Source organism: Micropterus dolomieu, linkage group LG12 (genome assembly GCF_021292245.1).
Source record: "Micropterus dolomieu isolate WLL.071019.BEF.003 ecotype Adirondacks linkage group LG12, ASM2129224v1, whole genome shotgun sequence".
NCBI classification, from domain to species: Eukaryota; Metazoa; Chordata; class Actinopteri; order Centrarchiformes; family Centrarchidae; genus Micropterus; species Micropterus dolomieu.
Window position 1 is genome coordinate 15,194,673 of NC_060161.1, and position 21,022 is coordinate 15,215,694.

General features: G+C 41.0%; 2 protein-coding genes across 5 annotated transcripts in view; both read left to right on the plus strand.

The window, feature by feature from the left end:
- The first annotated feature begins 170 nt into the window (after nt 1–170).
- LOC123980602 (transcriptional-regulating factor 1-like) lies at nt 171–2,980 on the plus strand. Of its 2 annotated transcripts, XM_046065081.1 has the most exons (6): nt 171–324; nt 1,098–1,186; nt 1,486–1,605; nt 2,008–2,108; nt 2,244–2,532; nt 2,638–2,980. In XM_046065081.1, the coding sequence occupies exons 1-6, from the start codon at nt 276–278 to the stop codon at nt 2,752–2,754; spliced, it is 765 nt and encodes a 254-aa protein (XP_045921037.1). In that variant the 5' UTR covers nt 171–275; the 3' UTR covers nt 2,755–2,980. The 2 variants fall into 2 exon arrangements, with proteins under 2 accessions (XP_045921037.1, XP_045921036.1); XM_046065080.1 differs by having other exon boundaries at nt 2,244–2,980.
- Nucleotides 2,981–13,535: 10,555 nt separating this feature from the next.
- The window catches only part of pcxb (pyruvate carboxylase b), a 326,653-nt gene continuing 319,166 nt past the window's right edge, over nt 13,536–21,022 (plus strand). Inside the window, exon 1 of one of the 3 annotated variants that reach the window (XM_046063782.1) lies at nt 13,536–13,889. In XM_046063782.1, the coding sequence (XP_045919738.1) occupies nt 13,886–13,889 (4 nt within the window). In that variant the 5' untranslated portion in view covers nt 13,536–13,885. The remainder of the gene's footprint in view (nt 13,890–21,022) is intronic. The other 2 variants (XM_046063778.1, XM_046063780.1) reach the window with 2 other exon arrangements.

The following is a 21,022-nucleotide window of genomic DNA, read 5'->3' on the forward strand; positions in this document are numbered from 1 at the left end:
TAATAATAATAATAATTATAATTATAATAATAATTTGCTTATTCCTCATTCATTCATTTATTATGCACTCATTCCATCATTTTCATCCATCCATCGTGACTTCCTTCCATGCATCTTTCCCCACCCACTCATTCCTTGTCATTTCTTTTTCTTTCTTTCTTACTTTTCTTTCTCACTCATTCATATCCAGTGAATTCTCTTCTGAACCATTGCATGCCTCATCTGTCTTTTCTCTGCATCCTACACCCCTCTCTTCTGTGCAGGCCACGCTGGAGATGCTGTTGTTCTCACAGCCTTCACCAACAGGAGACTACCACTACTCTGGTAACCTTTGACCTTTGCCCACACACAACTCGTGGGTTTCCTACGTCTGTTAAGGGATAATTCCAAAATGATCACCCGATGTTCAGATAACTCTTTGGCTTGGTTACGGATATTTAACATGAGCTGACTCTAACCCTGTCATGTTTTTGAAGTGAATTCAAATCAAAGTTGTCAACTTTTAGCAGGGTGACGTGGTGAAGTAAAATAAACTAAAATGTGCTGCAGTGAAGGAAGTTCAGTGTTTCTCAACAACAGTCAAAATGTTAGACAGCAAAGGAGTAACCATTCCCACTGAACGTACAATGGTAGCCTTTGTTGAAGCCCAAACTCCACGCAGTTCTCTCTCTCTCTCTCTCTCTCTCTCTCTCTCTCTCCCTCTCTCTCTGGTTCATTTAAATCCACCAAGAACCACATAAAGTACAGAGTAAACATTGTTCTGCACAGTAGTGTCCACTTAGCTGCCCCCCTGACAACAGCTTAACAACATTTAGATGTCTAAAATGTCTAAAAACCCACCCTCCAGCTATTAAACATGGTACACATGGTACACGCAAGTTTTATTGTTAAAGCTGATGGTCATTACAATCCACAGTGACAGGCAGATTCATCATCCGCCACTGGTTTTGTCAGTTATTTTCTAAAGAGTTCCTGCAGGACTTTTCCCAACAGTGGATGCATTACTTGCAGCACTCTGCAGGATGACCAGTTGGTATTTGTTTTTTAATTGTTTCCCATGTCCTGTTTGCCCCTCACCCTCCTCTCTCTCGCTGTAGGTAGTGACTTTTGGACCAACAGTGAAAAGAGTCTCTTCACTGCAGCCCTGGGAACTTATGGAAAAGAATTTTCACTCATACAGAAAATGGTAGAAGCCTTACTCATGCATTGCTAATTATATGAGCCGCATTCTTTCAATGGTTACCTTCACAGTGTGTTCCCTTTCTGCAGCTATTAAAATGACTGCATGTTGCAACTTGATCCACAAAATAAGCACTGAATAAAAAGCTGGAGCTCAGTTTACAGTGTGTCACTGAATGTATCAGCTTGATTATGTTTTCTGAGATATGTTGAATGTATTTGGAACCAAGCTCAGGTAGCCATGGAAAGAGTCATTTTTGACTGCTAGGTATTCATTATGTGTGTGTTTGCATGTGTATGCTGCAGGTTAGGACTAAGACCGTGGGCCAGTGTGTTGAATTTTACTACCTGAGCAAGAGGCTCCTGGACAAGCAGAAGAAACAGGAGGAGGAGAACAGAAACGGGGAGATGGAGCAGCAGAAAACTGTAAGAAATACCTTAAAAAGAAGCAGTTGCGGATTTAGTGTTAAAATCTTTTTGTGTCTTGTCAAGATTTCCCAGCTGACCCAGGGACTCTGGTACTCAGCAGATGTTTCTTTTAGATTGCATTTTAATATCAGCCTGTTGCTTTTGTTCTCATGCTCTTCCTGTATTTCTCTCTTTTCCTGTTGTTGTTATCCTGTGATTTGTCATCTGTTCCCATGATGCATTTTGATCCCTGATGGACAGGACTCAGAGAATAGAAACAAATGTAATAGAAAAGTGTGCTTGGCGTGAGAAACAATATGGAGTATTTAGGTAGTTTTGTTCAAGTGGTTATCCAGTGTGGAATGCTGCTAAACAAGTTAATCGCACCAAAGTAGCTTACAATTGGTCCTGTTTTCCCAGATAACGCCCATCAGTCAGCCAGTGGACAGACAGTTTGGACTGGAGGAGGTGGTTCCCGTGCCGGCATTGGCCAGCTTCTTCCCCTGCAAGCTGTGTGGCAAGTGAGTAGAACCAGTCATAACGGAGAGAGCTTCAACACAAACCGTCTCAGTGTTTGGCTTCAGGGCGAGCCAACAGATGGTTTCTATTTCTAAAGTCTTCTTTTTTAACCATGTCTTTCTGTTTCCTTGCTCCAGAATGTTCTATAAAATCAAGTCCCGTAATGCTCACATGAAGATCCATCGCCAGCCTCAGGAGGATTGGACCGACAGGCGGCTGCTACTCACCCAGCGTCTGGCTTTCAGTCGTCCCGGCACCTTTATCCCCAGCCCGGGCAGTAATCTGCTCCCGTCCCAGACCTTTTCCCCTTCTGGCCTCCCTGGAACGCCAAGCAACAACAGCAACGCAGACAATGTCCTCAACTCTGTAACCAATAGCAACGCCAGTGCTCCCAGCAATGCCAGTGTCTCACATCCCAGCACTGTGGTAACATATGGCAACATCACTGCTTCAAACTCTCATGTAATCACTAATATTGATGGCGGTGAGTTAAATCAAAGAGAGCCCACCACTGTTATGTCTTTCCACCAGTCATGGGGCTCATTTGGACATGGCCCAGACCCCACTACCTTCTACTGCAACACAGAAGGGAAAGACGATGTAGGAGCTGGGACAGTGGAGGGAAAAGAGCCAATCAACTGGCAGTAGTGTTCAGCTGTCCCGAAAGCATTAGAAGAACTGAGGACTCATCCAAACTGTGTTTGTTTGTTTTTTTAAATCAAACTAACTTTTAATTCCAACTTCAGCATATTTTTCAACATATTTTAAGAAAACATGATCACTTTTGTATGCTTTTGTTGTCAATTGTGTAATTAAATGTGTTACATATTTAAATGTTTATTTACTTGACATTTGAATAAAATTTACAACCTTACTGCTGGTTTTTTTTTCATGTTTATGACTTCAGTAAAACCACTTGTCGCATTTACAAGGATTAAACAAACAAGATATCACATGTTAGTGTGTGAGTTTTAGAGATGCTGCAAGGCTGTTTTTTGTCTTTGGAGAGACCCAGGCCAGTTTTTTTCCCTGTTTCCAAACTTTGTGGTAAGCTAAGCTAGTTTCATGTCTAACAGACAGACGCGAGAGTGGTATCGATCTTCTCATCTAATTTTCACCAAACCAAATTGTCCTCAGTTTCCAAACATTTCTCCTTCTTAAAGTCTAAATAGAAATTGGTCCTCACAAAGGTAGACATATATAAGCACACACATCCCCACAGACAGGCACATACACACAGCATGTTGAAAGGTTTTGATATCACACGATAATGGGCTAATATTGACCTTGGTAGACCATCTCCTCTCACTATCTCACTCACAGCTGTCTGGTACTTGTGTGCCCAGAATTGACCTGTTGATGGTTAACTACAGTGAATGTGTGTGTGTGTGTGTGTGTGTGTGTGTGCGAGAAAAACATTGAAAAGCAATACATAAACAGCATCCTGTTCTTCATTGTTTAGCTAATGAAATTTCCAGTAGCTACAAGATGATTTTCATACTGTCTTTCCTCTCTTCTATGTGCTCATGTTACATACTTATCTGCAGGTGCATTTCTCAAGGCGGTCAGTATTCTTTGGTCTTATCTCTTCCTGAGTGTTACTGCCACTGTGATAGTGATAACAGAGTTTATATGCGTGTGTATGTCTGTTTGTTCATGTATTATATATACAGTATAATATGCCGTGTGTCCTTCTAGGTATCCTTGTTGAAGAAAACTTAAGGTAAGGTCCTCCAGCGTATGAGTATGTATGTATGTATGTATGTGTATGCCTGTGTCCGTAATAAACACTCCCTCCCTCCTGACTAAAGTCCACCACACTTCATCACCCACTTCTGTGATACAGAGTATGAGCTGTTTCTAGTTAACACATGTGCTCAAGTAGTATCAGATTTGTCCTCTTTTCTTTACATATCCTCCCCCCCAAATAGCTTTAACTTCCCAGAGCTATGATAAGCATTTTGTTTTTGGACTCTAGTTGGAAAGTTTTTGTTTTGCACTGAGGAGGTAGAAATAAGGGGGGTAGTGGTAAGCAGCAGCCGTCCTGAATGTTGGCCTTTTTCAGAGAGAGAGAGAGAGAGAGAGAGAGAGAGAGAACAAGCACGTAGATAAAGGGGGGGGGGGGGGGGGGGGGGGGGGGGGGGGGGGGGGATAGACCAGACCAATGGGGCGACGGAAAGGGGGGAAAAAGAAGAGAATAAACAGAGAAGTTACTGAGCAATGGCCATTCACCTATTCATGGCGAGCAGCTCTTTGCCAGTTGACTGAGTCCGTGCCCCCACCATGGCCCATCCCTGCTTTCTCTCATTTGCTGCTATTTTCTTTTTCTGAGGCCAGAGTGGTAGAAATAAACAAAAGCAGCCTTTTCAGTCATTTGACAAGGGTATAATGCTCAAGAATGCATGGCAAAATACAACATAATATATCTTTTCCAGTTGGATTTTATGGCTGTTTGTATGTCCTGTAAACATATCCTCATGGTTAAAATATTTACGTAGTTACATTAAAGAGTAATAACATACTCAATCAAATAATATAATCAAAACTGTTGGAGCAAGTCATTATCTGATTGTTTGAAAAGTCTACAATCCTTTATGTATATAGGTTTTAATCGAAGCTACAGCTATTCTCATCCAATACATTATCCAGGAAACTCATGTAATACCAGACAGCATGGACAAAAGCAGGAATGTCTTCTTTTGTGGCACTTTAATGCACACAAAACAGGCTGGCAACACGCTTATGTCTTTATCTCACTGAGAGGTAGTACCATGTAGAGACTGCCCAAGGTGTAAACTAGCTGTCATTTAGAGAAATGAGAAAATAGTATTGCTGAACTTGATGAAATGGAAGAGAGTGACTGACATAATGATTCAGTCCCTTTTTACTTTTATAGGATAGAACTAGTTAAAGCAAAAAGTATGTCTTCGTCATCTTAAATTGTGCAAACTTGCTTTTCCTTTCTTGGACAAGTGAGTTTCGATTAAATCTTAAGGTTTTATCACTTTTGAGATACTGTACACGAAGGCCGACTGCTGTCATTGACACAGTTGGAGGTTGGGCCCTGTTATGCAATAATTGACACAGCCCTTAGATGGTTGTTATGGGAAAAACTGAAAAAAGTTTAATCCCTCTGCTGCTAAATACTTGATATTAGTAGCTGCGCTCACTGAAAGCATAAGTAGACTGATAAAATCCGCAGTAGCCTCTATGGAGGTGTTCTCAGCTGACTTTTTGACATACCAGATCAGGCACCACTAAACATTTCATCATTGTGTTTTAGATAGTGACTTGTTTAAATCACAGTAAACATGGTGTCTTTTTCATTCAGATAACAGGTAGCAAAATTAAATTAGCATGCCAGAAATCAGTGTCACTAAACACACTTTCTGTCAGATTTAGACAAGCACAGAGTAAACAAGAGATAGGAACCAAAATGCAGACACCAAGGCAGAGTCTTTAAAAGGTACACCGGCTTACGCTTCAGCGTGAAGGCAGGTACAGGTCAGAACAGGAAGGCAGCAAAATACAACATTAATCCACAAGAAGGCAAAATCCAAAATGGCATAGGAGACAGACAGGTATATGTGACAAAGAAGGACGATGAACTAACAACTGAACAACTGGGAGACAAAGACTTATATACAACAAACAGGGCAGGATGATTGGACACAGGGGAGACAAATCAGGGCAGGTGCAAACAATCAAACAAAAAAACACAAAGACGGGAAGTAAAAGTCAAACAAGGAACACCAGGAAGGTGTTCAAAATATAACAGGAACTAACAAAACTCAAAAACCCAAAACCACAACAATCTCTACCATTTCTCTTACATAAACAAAATGACAACAGAATTAATGTTAAGAGTAGCGCTGCAACAATTACTGGATTATTTGTCAACTATCACAATAATTGCCAACTGTGTTAATAGCGGAGTTCCACCTTGACTGCTCATAACATTTTAGATAAATTCCGATCTGGTTTCCGTCAGAAGCCTTCCACCAAAACAGCTCTTCTCAGGGTCTTCACTAACATAATGTTGTCTTCTTATGCTGAATGTGTCAGGGTTTGCTGAGTGAGTGCAGCAGGAGTGAGCCCAAATGCAAGACACTGTGAGCTGAGATTGAATTCCAGGGTTTATTTATCCCAAGCAGGACAAACAGGCATGAACAGAACTCACGAGTACAGGAACTGGTACATCCAAATGGTAGCAACGGGTAGAGACGAGACGAGACAAGACAAGACAAGACAAGACAGGACAGGACAGGACAGGACAGGACTGACATGCGACAATGACTGGACAGGGAATGAACAGAAACACCAGACATTTATACACAGTGACTGACGAGCAGGGCGTGAGCAACACAGGTGACTGGGGGGATCAGGGTTAACGAGGCAGAGAGACTGAAGGGAAAACAGAGACTAGCAGGCAGGCAGATTACTGAGGTGGGAAAACACAAAACACAAGTTACTCAACACTAAACATCAGAGTAATATAAACAAGCGGACAGATCACAAATGAACTAACACCAACAAGGAACACAGACAGAAGCTAAGGTAAAACAGAACTCAGACATGGGCAAAACACAGAAGTACACCGACCAGGAGTGAACACAAAGACAAGAACTAAGGTACAGGACTAAGAACTAAGATACGAGGCAAGACAGATACTAAATAAGATGTGGATGAATAATAAAGGCTAAACAGAGACTAGAGCTGAATGAACAAAATCAGATTACTGAAACTGGCAGAGAACATAAATGACACCTAACCAACAGACGGAACCCAAGCATGGTGGTGGGAAACTAACACATGAGGGACAGGAACAGAACTAAAGTACTAAGGCAGACAACGAGATAACAGGACAGATCAGAACCACCACACAAAACAAGTAGAAGACTGGATACAAGACCACAGACAGACAGGATTGAAACCCAGACACAGAGAAATCAAAATCAAAACACCGAGAAGGCATGGCCAAAGTAATATAACACAGACAAGCTCAGGACAGGATCGTGACAGAATGCTCTGGTTATGTGCTGCTAGATCTTAGTGCAGCTTTTGACACTGTAGATCACACCATCCTGACTAAAAGGCTTAACCAGTTGGTGGGTGTCTCTGGGAGACTTAGGTCACATCATAAGAAAATTGAAAGGTTTCACTTAACGTTGACGATATCCTGCTGTATTTCTGCTTTAATACTGATGAGACTGACCCGCTGACTGCACAGAACAACAGCTTGACTGTCATTAAGGACTGGATGGCCAACAACTTTTTACAGCTTAACACAGGCAAGACTGAGGTGCCTATTGTTGCTTCTGACAGCATAGCTCCCATGATCGCTCAGCGCATTGGGTCCCTTTCTTCAGCTGTACAGTCAAACAAACCTCACAAATCTTGCTATAATACTTGTACTTTGAGCAACAAATCATTGTCCTGTTAATGTAACATTGCAAGACTCAGACCAGAACTAGAGATAATCATTCATGTATTTATTTCATCCCGATTAAACTACTTTAACTCCCTCTTCACTTTCCTCAACAAGTCATCTCTGAACCGTCTACAAATGGTCCAGAACGCTGCTGCAAGACTGTTGACCAGGTCTAACAAATTAAATCACACAACACATGGGGGCGGCTGTGGCTCAGGAGGTAGAGCGGGTTGGCCGTTAATCGGAAGGTCGGAAGGTCGGAAGGTCAATCCCTGGCTGCATGTCGAGGTGTCCTTGGGCAAGATACTGAACCCCGAATTGCCCCTGGCAGCTGTTCCGCCAGCGTATGAATGTGTGTGAATGTTAGTTTCGGTTTGAGCACTTAGGCTCAGTGTATGACTGGTGAATGCAGATGTAGTGTAAAAGCGCTTTGAGTGGTCGAAAAGACTAGAAAGGCGCTATACAAATACGGAGCATTTACATTTACACCCATCCTGTCATTGTTGCATCGGCTCCCTGTCAGGTTCAGGATTCAGTTTAAAGTGCTCGTTTTCACATATAGAGCCCTGCATGGTCAGACACCTGGGTACATCTGCTCTCTGTTGATAGCTTAAAAAAACACTTCTTCTTCTTTAATGCTAGCTGGCCTTAGTCTCGCCATGTGCCATCTAAAGTGTGCAAACGTGTCAGCTTTATTGTTAGATTATTTTATGATGTTGCTGCTTTTGTTTTTTGTTGTTTCTTTACCAATTTCCTATTTTACATGGTTTACAAATGATTAAAAGATAGATGTGTTTATTTTTGTGCTGTTTGCTTTATGGACTCCAGTGAGTGAACATTGTAATCAATTGTGTTTTTTTGTTGTAAAGGGGTGCTTTTTGGACTTTTGCATTATTGCCTACCTACTTTCATTGTTGTAGCTTATGTTCAAGTTCAGTGAACATGTGTGAAGTTTTATGATACATTTGATATGACTGATGCTTGAGTAACAACATAATCATTTGAACATTTGAGTAAACTCTGTGGCGTGTAGGCCTATATCAGTCTCTTTTTTTAAAGTGTAGGCTGATTGTTTTTTGTGTCCAGCCTTGCGATGATTGGTGTATTTCTAGGGAGTTTTTGAGGGTGTACCACCTTGAGTACTCAGTGTTCAGATAGGCTACTTGTTAGTCAGTCCCAAATGTTTGTAGTTTGTAATGTGGAGCATTTTCTTACCACAGTGGCCAAATGTATACCTATTTTGGTTTCCCATTACATCAACAAATAGGGTTAGTCTACAAAATTAGTCTGGCTGTTTGCGTAAACAGAGTGGGCTGGAATGGAGTCAAATTCCTGGCCTGAATTATTGTGCCAGTCAGCCCCTTGCCCTAATTGAGAGTATATTATGTAGAGAAGGAGCCCCCAAAAATTATTTTAGCAAGATCCAATGTGGCCTAGCTACACCAGCACTGGTGATGCAACACTTCGGCATGCTTGAGGCTGGCCCACTTGTATGCATGTCTGAGAGGACTCTTTCTGCTTCTAAAGGAGGTGTGTGAGTAACAATGAGAGTATGGTATTAATCACAACCTTTAAGAGACAGCTGGAGGACAGGCAGAGAGAGAGAGGAGATGAGTGTAAGCAACGGAGAAGGAGAGAGCAGTTTGATTAAGGTTCAGTGAGAGAGGCAGAGTACAGCAATCAAAAAAAAAAAACAGGTCAAAGTACAGACAAATTATAGGTTATTTGAAATGCTCAGGAATCCCAATCCTACTATCTCTGTCTATTGTTTCTCACTGACTAACTTACTCATTTGAATACAAGCCATAAAGCTGGTTGATTTTCAATGCGTCCTCTTAGGAATGTCATTGACTCAGACCCTGTTATCTGGAACCGATAAGAGAACACACAAGAGTTGAGAAACAACAGCGTATAAGAGAACCTGTGTCAAGTCCCTGCATGTAATTATGTCCGTGTGTTATACTGAACTTTTGTTCTTACATCACTACATGTAAACGGGGATACATTTGAAATCCAACATGTTAAAGACGATTTTTGTGGGTGAAATATCACAATAATAATAAGATTTTATGGTGCATTTGTCCTTTAAATCAGGGTAGGATCAAGTGCTAGGCATTTACAGCTCGGCATCAGAGTTTTAAAAGATTAAGGTGGTAATGAATTAATTGCTTTAATGCAATGTGCTCACAGTTTGGTCTGTGTGTACTGCGTGGCTCCTGAGATAAAAGCACAGTAGTCTATTGTCCACTTTACAAAACAAGACTACAAAGAGCCATTTTTGGAGCATGTAATCAATCCTGTCCTTTTCAGCTGTTTCCTGCACCAGATTTCTTCTTTCTTTCACACTGTGCACCACATCATTTACCTCCAGTGCTCACTTTTCCTCTCTTGTTCTCCCTTTCTCATCATTGCATTTCACTTTAAGTTTCTTGATGAGGAGTTTACCCAACTTTCATATCTGGCATAAATGTTTAGAATCAAATTCATATCAGATATTCTTATGTGAGGTTATCCACAAAAGTAGGAAGAGTACAACATTGTATGAATATACACCTGATGGCAAAATAGTAGCTTAATAATCAGCATAAGCATAATAATGGAAGAAACAAATCCATTTTAACAAATGAAAATAGCCTAGATTCATCACTTCATATCATTTCTTTACAATATATGTCCTTGGAAGTTTCTCAGGAAAAAAAACTGAGTAACTGTGTACAAATTATAGGGCTAATGGAGAGGTCTGAGGCAGTTATTTAAGTTTAGACAGCTGTGTTAACTTATTTTGGATTTCATTCTTGTATTGAACTACATGCTTCTCTGTAGAGAAATTTCACATTTTTGAATGTTCAACTGACCTGCTGTGCACTGACTATAAGACTCACGAAGTTAGGCTAGCAATTCATTAAAATTGGAAATGTGCTAAGTGAACATTGCTTCCATTTTTCCCTATAATTAATACCAAATTACAGCAGATCTCAGGTGTAATTTTAAGGACGGCCGTGTTCCATTAAACTGACAATAACTCGCTTTGGCTTGGGATTAGGGTCAACGAAAGTAGTTAACACAATGTTGACACACCTTTTAAGTTGATTTGAGCAAACATGTTAGCAAACATTTGCCTATACACACTGTGGGCAAATACGGAACAACATTAGTATTCATTTTATGTTAAACTTTGTCCTAATAGACTTTTTTGTCTGAAGTCATTTTGACATTAGAGAGTATGTGAAAAGCACAGGTGTAATTGTTAAAATCTATGATTCCACTTGGCAGTTTTGGTTTCAGGGTCCTGGTACGGTGCATACTGGCTCACTGTCACACTATGTCTTACTGGGACACTTGAACAGAGCCATTGTTAATGTTATTAGTAAAACCTGTGCTTTTCCTACTTTGACAAGTCAACATGTCTGTGGCCCATTTATGTTTTAATAACGAAAAACAACACTTAATTGGCATATAAGGTCGTGTACCAGATTCAAAGGTCACTTTATAATGTTCTGTCACACATAGTGATCCCCGTTATTGTACTATTTAGGCTAACTACTGAATGTAATGTAGAGGTGTTTGTTTGTGGGCTTTGAGAGTTGCTCAGGGCTTATACCCTTTTCTATTACAAAATAACAAATCCAATTTAAAAGAGATCCCAATTAGAAAAGTGTAAAATTCTGTGTGGAGGAAACAGTTGTCAGCACTCCAAGGGATTGTTTAAAAGAATAAAATTGGGTAAATGAACAAAAAGAAATAAATGAGAGGAAATAATAGGAATACCCCATTTTCTTCCTCCTTTTCCTATGTCTAGACTTAAAAATGTTTAAATAAATAAAACAAAACAGAGCTAAGGAAAACCTGGATTACCTGCTAATAAAGCGTATGTTTTGTGCAAAAAAAAAAAAAAAAAAAAAAATTACACATGTAATGTATGATATACAGGTGAAACATGAAAAATTAGCATATCGTGCAAAAGTTCATTTATTTCAGTAATTCAACTTAAAAGGTGAAAATATATTATAGACTCATTACATGCAAAGTGAGATATTTCAAGCCTTTGATATAATTTCAATGATTATTGCATACAGCTTATGAAAACCCCAAAATCAAAATCTCAGAAAATTAGATTACATGAAATCAAAAAGGATTTTAAATACAGAAATGTCAGCCCTCTGAAAAGTATAAATCATGCATATGTACTCAGTACTTGGTTTGGGCCTCTTTTGCCTCAATGCGGCGTGACATGGATGCTATCAGCCTGTGGCACTGCTGAGGTGTTATGGAAGACCAGGATGCTTCAATAGCGGCCTTCAGCCCTTCTGCATTGTTCGGTCTCATGTCTTTCATCTTTCTCTTGGCAATGCCCCATAGATTCTCTATGGGGTTCAGGTCAGGCGAATTTGCTGGCCAATCAAACAGTAATCCCATGGGCATTGAACCAGGTTTTGGTACTTTTGGCAGTGTGGGCAGGTGCCAAGTCCTGCTGGAAAATAAAGTCAGCATCTCCATAAAGCTCGTCTGCTGAAGGAAGCATAAAGTGCTCTAAATGTCCTGGTAGATGGCTGCGCTGACTCTAGACTTAATAAAGCTCCCCAAACCAACACAGACTGGTGAAACTTCACACTGGACTTCAAGCATCTTGGATTGTGTGCCTCTCCTTTTCTTCCTCCAAACTCTGGGACATTGGTTTCCAAATGAGATGCAAAATTTGCTCTCATCAGAAAAGAGGACTTCAGACCACTGAGAAATAGACCAGTTCTTGTTTTCTTTAGTCCAGGTAAGACGCTTCAGACGTTGTTTGTTGTTCAAGAGCGGCTTGACAAGAGGAATACGACATTTGAAGCCCATGTCCAAGACCCGTCTGTGTGTGGTGGCTCTTGATGCAGTAACTCCAGCCTCAGTCCACTCCTTGTGAAGCTCCCCCACACATTTGAATGGCCTTTTCCTGACAATCCTCTCCAGGCTACGTTCATCCCTGCTGCTTGTGCACCTTTTTGTTCCACACTTTTCCCTTCCACATAACTTTCTATTATTATTCTTATTACTTTCTATGTGTCTTTATACAGCACTTTGAGAACATCCAACTTCTTTTGCAATTACCTTTTGAGGCTTTCCCTCCTTGTGGAGGGTGTGAATGATGGTTTTCTGCACAACTGTCAGGTCAGCAGTCTTCCCCATGATTGTGAATTCCACTGATCCAGACTGAGAGACCAATTAAAGGGGAACCCTTTGTTTTGGATTAATTAGCTGATTAGAGTGTGACACTTTGAGCCTACAGTACTGAACCTTTTCACAATATTCTTTTTGAGATTTTGAATTTGGGGTTTTCATAAACTGTACGCAATAATCATCGAAATTATATCAAATAAAGGCTTGAAATATCTCACTTTGAATGTAATGAGTCTATATAATGTATTAGTTTCACCTTTTAAGTTGAATTACTGAAATAAATTAACTTTTGCACGATATGGTAATTTTTCGAGTTTCACCTGTACATTATATAATGTATGTGTATAAAACACATGATGGCGACAACTAAGGCTGATGCATAAGATGTAGGTGTACTGAAAATGAAAATAAGTTTCAGTAAAATGAAATCATGGGGGAGCGGCTGTCTGTGGAGCCTGTGGTTAGTTATGGTGGGTTTCTGCAGGACGGTCGAGAGGAGGGTGTTCCGGTGGCCCGCTGTGTGTCTCGTGGATTAACTGATTCACTGCTGGGCTGTGAATTGCTCTCTGGATGCATTTCTCTGTGATGATGGTACTTCTCTCCTGGACACAGCCTACTGTCAATATACTGGGTGTTTTTTTGTACAGTCTATGATGTAGAGGTGTCGTTCGTCTCCAGCTCTTTAAACGGTGCCGCTCGCTGCGTGCTATCATGCCCTTTTCTGTGATTGGCTTAGGGGAGAGGGAGGGGGCGTGTCTGGTTGCATCATGTCAAAGAGAGGGATGAAAGAGAGAGATAGCGAGAGAGCTTAACAGGGAGAAAGAGGCAGGCGCTGTAGCAGACTTCTATATCCGCCAGACGGAGAAGCACGGTGTCAGCTGCTAGCTAAGTTAGCTATAGTAGACAGTTAGCAACTAGCTCCAGAGTCCTAGCACCTTCACTACATAGGAGGGACTGAGCAGGAGTGTGTGTGTGTGTGCGCGTGCATAATATAAACGCCCCCTTTTCCTTCTTCCTCCTCTCCCGAGCAGCAGCAGTGTGCCTGTGATTGTGTGTGTGAGAGGTTAGCAAGCAGAGAAGCGAACGCACACACACAAACGCACTCTTGACAGTCGGTGTCCGGTTACTTGACAGCGGATTGGCATCATTTATTGACACCGACACCGACACAGCACCAGCATGTGAGTACTGATGGGTAAGGCGTCTGTGCACGAGTGTGAGGGAGTCCTGTGTGTGGCTGTCATTAGAGTGCATTTGACCTAACGTTAACTTACAATATCCTCTTCTTCCCTAATGTATGAACGTCTAACCTCACTTGCCTGCGTTTTGCTATCAACGTGGTAACAGATATTGCACGTGGTGTCGGTCCAACTGTGTCACAGCTGTGGTTGCTGCAGAAAGACATTTTCAACTTGTGCGTCTCACAGAACCAAACTCTACATGATCACTTTGCTAGCTACACTCAGTAGTTTCTGTCATGGCTGACACTTTTTAGCTGAAAAGTGCACACGGGAACTTTAACTCCTTCTTGCATTTGTTACCAAAGGTTGATGCCAGAAGTTGTCCCCCTCAAAATAAGCAACTTTTTCAATGAAATTTTGTATTAGTGTTGGCACCATAGCAGAACATGTGACTGATTTTGTCTCAGGTTGGCCACTTTGACATCTACAGAATGAATGGATGAGGTAAAATAAAACACTGTTTTTGCGCCTTCGCCAGAGGGAGGTATTTATACAATTGTATTTAAAAGAGAAGGAATCACTGCAGTAGGGACTACATTTCCCCTTGTGCCCATGTATCCAATGGAATAAATGTGATTACAGGTGGTTGAAACTAGTTGATTGCTAACCTGCTTGTTTGTGATGGCCTGACCTTTCTGACCAATTCTGAGGTGTTGCAGAAATTTGGTCTCTGCTCTTTCTCCATTTGATGCCATTCCCGATGTTATTACTTGTTGCAACAATGGCAAGTAATAGGTTGAAAAAGTCCAATGCAACTGGGACACAGGTTTCAGTGCTCCCTTTTTCATGAGCATAACACTCCACCTTGTAAGTCTCATGAGACATTTGTAGTTCTTTTCCTAGCATGTCTTACTTCATCCAGAGTTGCAATTGGACAGGGTGAACTAGTTAAGCTGCTATGATTGCAACAAAGCGATAAGATAATAAGTAAGCATGCTGCAAAGCCCCTTTGATTTATCAGACATCCATGGTACTTTATAGGATGACCGTACTTCTGCTGTTGCTACCATCAGTAGTTTATATCTGTGCTGTGCTGACACTTAGGTTTAGATTATATTTGGTAGGATGCAGGCAGCCCTGGGAGGATATTATATTTCCACGAGCAAGGCTTAAATGATATATTTTTTAAATGGCATGTAGTAAGCAAGATTTTTAAATCTTATTTCCTGAAAGCTTCAAATCCAGTCTGCATGCTTTTTAGTATGTATTGAATTAATAGTCCTGGTTGTTGGAAGTATTCAGGGAACATTATAAGCGCAAGTGTTTTGCATTAGAAGTGGTACAGCGTGTCTCAACATGTGCCACATTTTGCCTCTTATGTCTGCGCTTGAAAAATACATGTTTATCTCACTGCGTCTGTGTTTCTAGTTTGGGATGTTGCACATTTTCATTTGCTTTTTAAAGACAGTGTATCATTTATCATGTCAGCGAAACCCTTTTTCATGACATGGTGAGTCAGTGTTGTGTGTTGTTTTTTATTTATTTTTTATTTTTTTAACCATTGTTTTCGCTTATACTAATGGTAATATACCTCGGCCCAAACTAGACACTAGGTGTTTTGAAAATACAGTGAAAGTGAAAAGATGAATGCATTGGCGCAGACTTGCCCTACTCCCTCAGAATTTTTTGCCCCTTAAGTGCTGTTAGCTAAATGGGGTTCTTACCTGTTGTGAGGGAACTGTACCTTCTCCTTTTTGATGCTGCCAGGGCACCGTCTAACTAATAGCTGTGATGAGTCGTGTAGGAGTTAGAGTGGAAGTTAAGAAACATAGACAGGTGTACCACTAGCCAGAATAAACGAGCAATGTCACAGGTTGTGTCAAAACTCTGATTCTGCAAATTATCTTGTGAAGGGGATGACATAAAGACAATTTTTGTAAATTGTGCTGCACCTTTGCTGAAGTGTTCAGTCGCGTTTAGGCGAAGTACAGCAAGTGTGTCTTGAGTAGTTACACCCTGCTATGCTTGTTGGCACAAATAAAATTTCTGACTAATAAAACATCCAATTGAATGTTTGATCAAGCTATTAAACACCCATCATACATCAAGACATTCCTTTCTTCCCCAGCAGGTTTACAATCGACCCCCTTCGTGTTATGTCCCAGAACAGAAAATACATCAGATTAATCAGATTCTACTTCATTGGGCCTCAAAGCACTGATTGATGATATGGTAGTTATGGTTCATGATAGACTGATCCAACTGTGATGAGCAGGCTTGCAGCAGAATCATGAAACCCTGCATGAATATTTAGCTCCAGCAGTGTCTGGAAGCTGCTTCGTCTTTCCTCAAGCTTTGGCGAAGTCAGAGAGGGTCTAGTGAAGAGAGTGTCACTCGTGAGCTTTAATGCTCCTCGCCCACATCAGTGTTTGGTAACCAGCTAACTACACAAGATGAGAGAGCGCGAATGTTGTGACAAACAATTTCTTATGCTGGTAGATGAATCCAAAGCCATTTCTTTTTACAGAGAGAATAAGGTTTAGCAGAATTTAGCCTCTAGGCCAATTTGGGTTTTAGGGGACATGCCTCTCTCCCTCTCCTCTGATCAAGAACTTTCTCTTTAGCAATTTTGTTCCTGTTATTGCTGCTCCAGTTAGAAGCAAAGACTTTTCTTTAGAGAGTCTATACTGTAAATAAATCACAATTCTGAGTACACAAAGCTAGAAAGATGTCCATGTCCTTGATCGGTCTGTGATGGACTACATTTAGTTAAGCTATCAAATTAGGGATGAAACGATTACTGGTTTAATGATAAACCATGGTAAAATTCTCTATGGTTATTATTACCGTACACATTTTAATTACCATGATAACCGGGTTTGATTACCGCGCTATTATAGACTCACCGCAATACTGTCCAGCGTGCGCTGTATGCAACGTGGGTTTGTTTGGGTAAATGACAACATGGCGGAAGACAGCGCTGCTGAGATTTTTCAATCGCTCTGAATTCTGGTCGTATTTTAGTTTTTTATGAGAGCGCTGAGGGAAACTTGATTGACGAAAATAACATGGAGGAGTGTCGCTTCCCGTCTGAAAAGACCTTAACAGCTCAGTGCCGCCTTGGCTGCACACAACATTGTAGATAAATTGCAATCTGGTTTCCTTCAAAAGCCTTCCACTGAAACAGCTCAGGGTCTCCACTGACATAATGCCTTCTGATGATGTTAGCCTGATTTGCTGTTCTATGAGCTCGGCGACTGTCAGGCTGTGATCAGGGGTAAATCAACGATCGATCGGCGGTTGCCAATCGTTATGTGTGAACTACACAACAATGCATCAAAACGACTGGCAGAGCAGGCAGATACTTTTTCCCTGCAAAACACTTTTTACTCACCTCCAGCTCTCTGTGTAGCTCAGACAATCCCTGCTTTCTGCGTATGCTAATCAATTCTTTCACCCATATTCTTTGTGTTAACAATTGCTATAATAACAGACAACAGCTGTTTCATGTGTAGGTTTGCGTCATTTCCCATTTCACGTGTTTTCTTGACAAAATGTGGTTTGGAGACCAGCCTTCGGGTGACACAGCCGCTGTCAGCTCACGCAGTGTGAACCCCACAAGACTTCAAGATACCACAAGACGGCAAGTTGTGTAGTGTGAACAGCACGGCCATCAGCCAACGACAAAAGTCGTGTAGTCTACACGAGCCTTTACTCTCTTAACCCTGTTACGCTGATGATATCCTGCTGATTTTCTGCTATAAGCTGACTGCACTGAACAACTGCGTGACTGCCATTGACTGGATGGCTAACAACTTTTTACAGCTTAACACAGATAAGACTGAGGACCTTTATTGTTGCTTCTCAAACCTGTTGTGTCAAACCCAGAACTAGAGATGACCATTCATGAATTCATTTCATCCTGATTAGGCTACTGTAACTCCATCTTCACTTGCCTCAGCAACTTGTCTCTTGACCGTCTACAGTACAAATTGTCCAGAATGCTGCTGCAAGGCTGTTGACCAGGTCTAGCAGGACAAGTCACATCACACCCATCCTGTCATTGTTGCATTGGCTCCCCGTCAGGTTCAGGATTCAGTTTAAAGTGCTCGTTTTTACATATAGAGCCCTGCATGGTCTCCAACCTGCTTAACCCCTATATCACAAACCAGGGCTTACTAGCTGTTCCATGTGCTTGACTGAAAACTGAAGGTGACCGTGCATTTGAAGTGGTGGCTCTGACACTTCCCTTAAACTGGTGTTCTTCTGTCTCTGCTTATGGCTTTAAAAACAGTTGAAGACTCTTTTATTGAAGCTGGCCTTTGTCTCACCATTATGATTATTATTTATTACTTATCTTTGCATTATTGTTGCTTTTGTTTGATTGTTGTCTTTTATATATATATATATGACTTATTTTACTCTTGTAAAGCATTTTGACTTGTTCTCTAAAAGGTGCCATATTAAATAAACTTTACTTACCTACTGTCAAAAAGATAATTTTCCATTGTGCAGCCCAATAAAAATGTGAAAAAGGGCCTAGGATGGCAGCATGCACTGAAAGAATTATTTAAGAATTATGTAAGAAATCTGGTGTTTTTCCAGAATATTATATACTGGAGGGGCAGCAGGAGGCTGGAGCATCTTGTTGACACAGCTGGTAAAGTGGCTGAGTGACGATGAAAGTCAAGACCGAAAGGCAGCAGTTTCATTTTGCTCTAATAGTCCTGTCAGTATATGACAAATTGCACACTGTTATATACTAATACAGCTAGTTTTACATTTGACGTTGCTACGTTCAAATCTAACATCATCTGCTTGGGTTCATCTATATTTAGGACTAGAGTTGAAATGTGTTAAGTCAGGGAATTGTCTAGAATGAATGATGCAACTTAATACAGTATTAATATCTTGCACAACGGTCCTTTTTGCAGGTGCTGTTAAAGGGTAGAGTTTTTCTTTTTTGTCTTTTCGGCAGAGTTTCCCAGACTGCTTGTGAATTCGAGCCCATCATCTACCTTTCCATTCTAACCTTTATGCCGCCACTACTCACTTTTTAGTCCAGTCACAAGCATTTGTCTTGTCTACACAAACACAGTCAGCCTTGGTAACGTTGTTCTTCCTGTGTGAGCGAGTGTTGCTGTTGATAATTGGGACCTTTTTTTATTATTTTTTTTAAACCTCCTCCTTTGCCTTGCTTCTCTGACACAGCCGATCTTTTGTGTTGCTTTAATGCAACCTTAAATCTTATTCCTGCATGCTTTTGAGGACTAACGTTTTCTGGCACTATTTTAGTCATCCATTCTACCTATCAGGTCAGGGGCAGGTAAAGACGGAGGAGGAGACTGGTGAGGTGGAAGGAGGGAGGGAGTGTGGATGAATGCACACCCATTTTACATTCTTTGTTGTTCACGTCCCCTCCACATCTAATGACAAGTGACCTTTTCAAGAATCATTTGCATTCTGAGAGACTTCACTGTCACTTTCATTAAACAATTAATGGTGGGGTAAGCGATTCTAATCCAATACAAGTCTTTTTGTAAAATTCGGTAAATATCTCCTCACAGCCCTCTAACTATCACTTCCGTATGTCTGTTGGTGTTTGTACTCAGCCCTGGCTCTGGAAAACGAACAAAGTGCCACACAATACTATTCCAGCCGGTCCAGCCATGATTTGTGTGTCAGGTAACATTCTTGTGATGTTATCTATAGCAGCGAGTACTGAGTAACACTTTTTGGAGCCGTTGCACTGGCCATGGGACCACCTAGTCCTCTCTTCATGTTGGCTTCGTAGCAGCAGCTGTAACGACAGTTTGCTAACCCACACCTTAGCTAACGTTAGTTACATTACTTGCTGTGTCGTTGTTCGCTCGGTATGGTGGTACTTTTCATGGTGTAGGATTTCTCCAAAATCATTTACTTCACCTTTTTAAGGTGTGTGTGTGTGTGTGTGTGTGTGTGTGTGTGTCAGTGATCTGTTTGAAGGTACTGACATTAGAGCTCTGTCATGTTGTCATACTGTGTTTGTTTTTTTTGTATATTAGAAGTACAGTGAAATTCCTGTATGTCTTACCTGAATGTGTTAGTGCATCATGCCATGTCATAGAGGTTTAAGCTCATATTGCTATGCACCGATCAGCCATAAGATTATGACCACCTAGGTCCCCATTTTGCCACCAAAACAGCCCTGACCTGTCGAGGCATGGACTCCACTAGACCTCTGAAGGTGTACTGCAGACAGGGAACACCCCACAAGAACTGCAGTTTTGGAGATGTTCTGACCTAGTCGTCATAGTATCACAATTTGGCCCTTGTCAAAGTTGCTCAAATCCTTTATGCTTGCCCATATTTCCTGCTTCTAACACATCAACGTTGAGGACAAAATGTTCGCCTACTGCTTAGTATGTCCCACTCGCTGATGGCTGCCATGATAATGATCAGTTCACTTCACCTGTCAGTGGTCATAATGTTATGGCTGATTGGTGTTGCAAGTATAAATCTCTCTTTTTCTTTTTCTACATTATTAGAGACTCTGAGACACAGACCTTTTCTGGATTCACCAAATTCGCTTATCGCTCTCCGACCCACCAGTGGGCTCATGTTACAGACACGCTGTGCTGGAAAGCATTGCTAAAACCCACAGAATTTAATTAACAAATTCAATTCAAGATCCAAGGTTCCCGAAAGTACAACATAAGTCAGGCTGAACCATAGGGAAATGTGTATAAAGTGATTTTAAGAATATGTGCATTTAATGTCATCGACATTCTCAAAGATATCTCTAAAGTATCTTTGGAACTACCACTACTTTGATAAAATATTAAATTATATTAAACTCAACTTCTTCGCAGGCCTGTGATATTGTGAAGCGTGTGCTGTGTCTATAACACACAGTTGAGGCCACCCGGGAACTCCTACTCACCTTTAGTAATAGCAACAGTGTTATCTCATGCTAGTCTTTTAAAGTGAAATCGCATACAGCATGTCATGTGCTTTCCCCTGTTTGGAGAACTCTGGATGATTACACCTTTTGCTGTAAAGGATGAAAAGGTAGATGCGTATGTGTAACCATGCATATATTTGCCCAATGATCAGCCAATTAGGGCAAAGTTAATGCTGGTTATGTGTGTCTGTGTGTCACAATATC

What these genes read in the sequence shown, in the direction of transcription:
- LOC123980602 (XM_046065080.1), top strand. Translation starts at nt 276, where the DNA reads ATGCTGTTGTTCTCACAGCCTTCACCAACAGGAGACTACCACTACTCT. An exon ending in TTTCACTCATACAGAAAATG is followed by an intron (nt 1,187 to 1,485) that starts GTAGAAGCCTTA and finishes TGTATGCTGCAG; the next exon opens with GTTAGGACTAAGACCGTGGG. An exon ending in AGATGGAGCAGCAGAAAACT is followed by an intron (nt 1,606 to 2,007) that starts GTAAGAAATACC and finishes CTGTTTTCCCAG; the next exon opens with ATAACGCCCATCAGTCAGCC.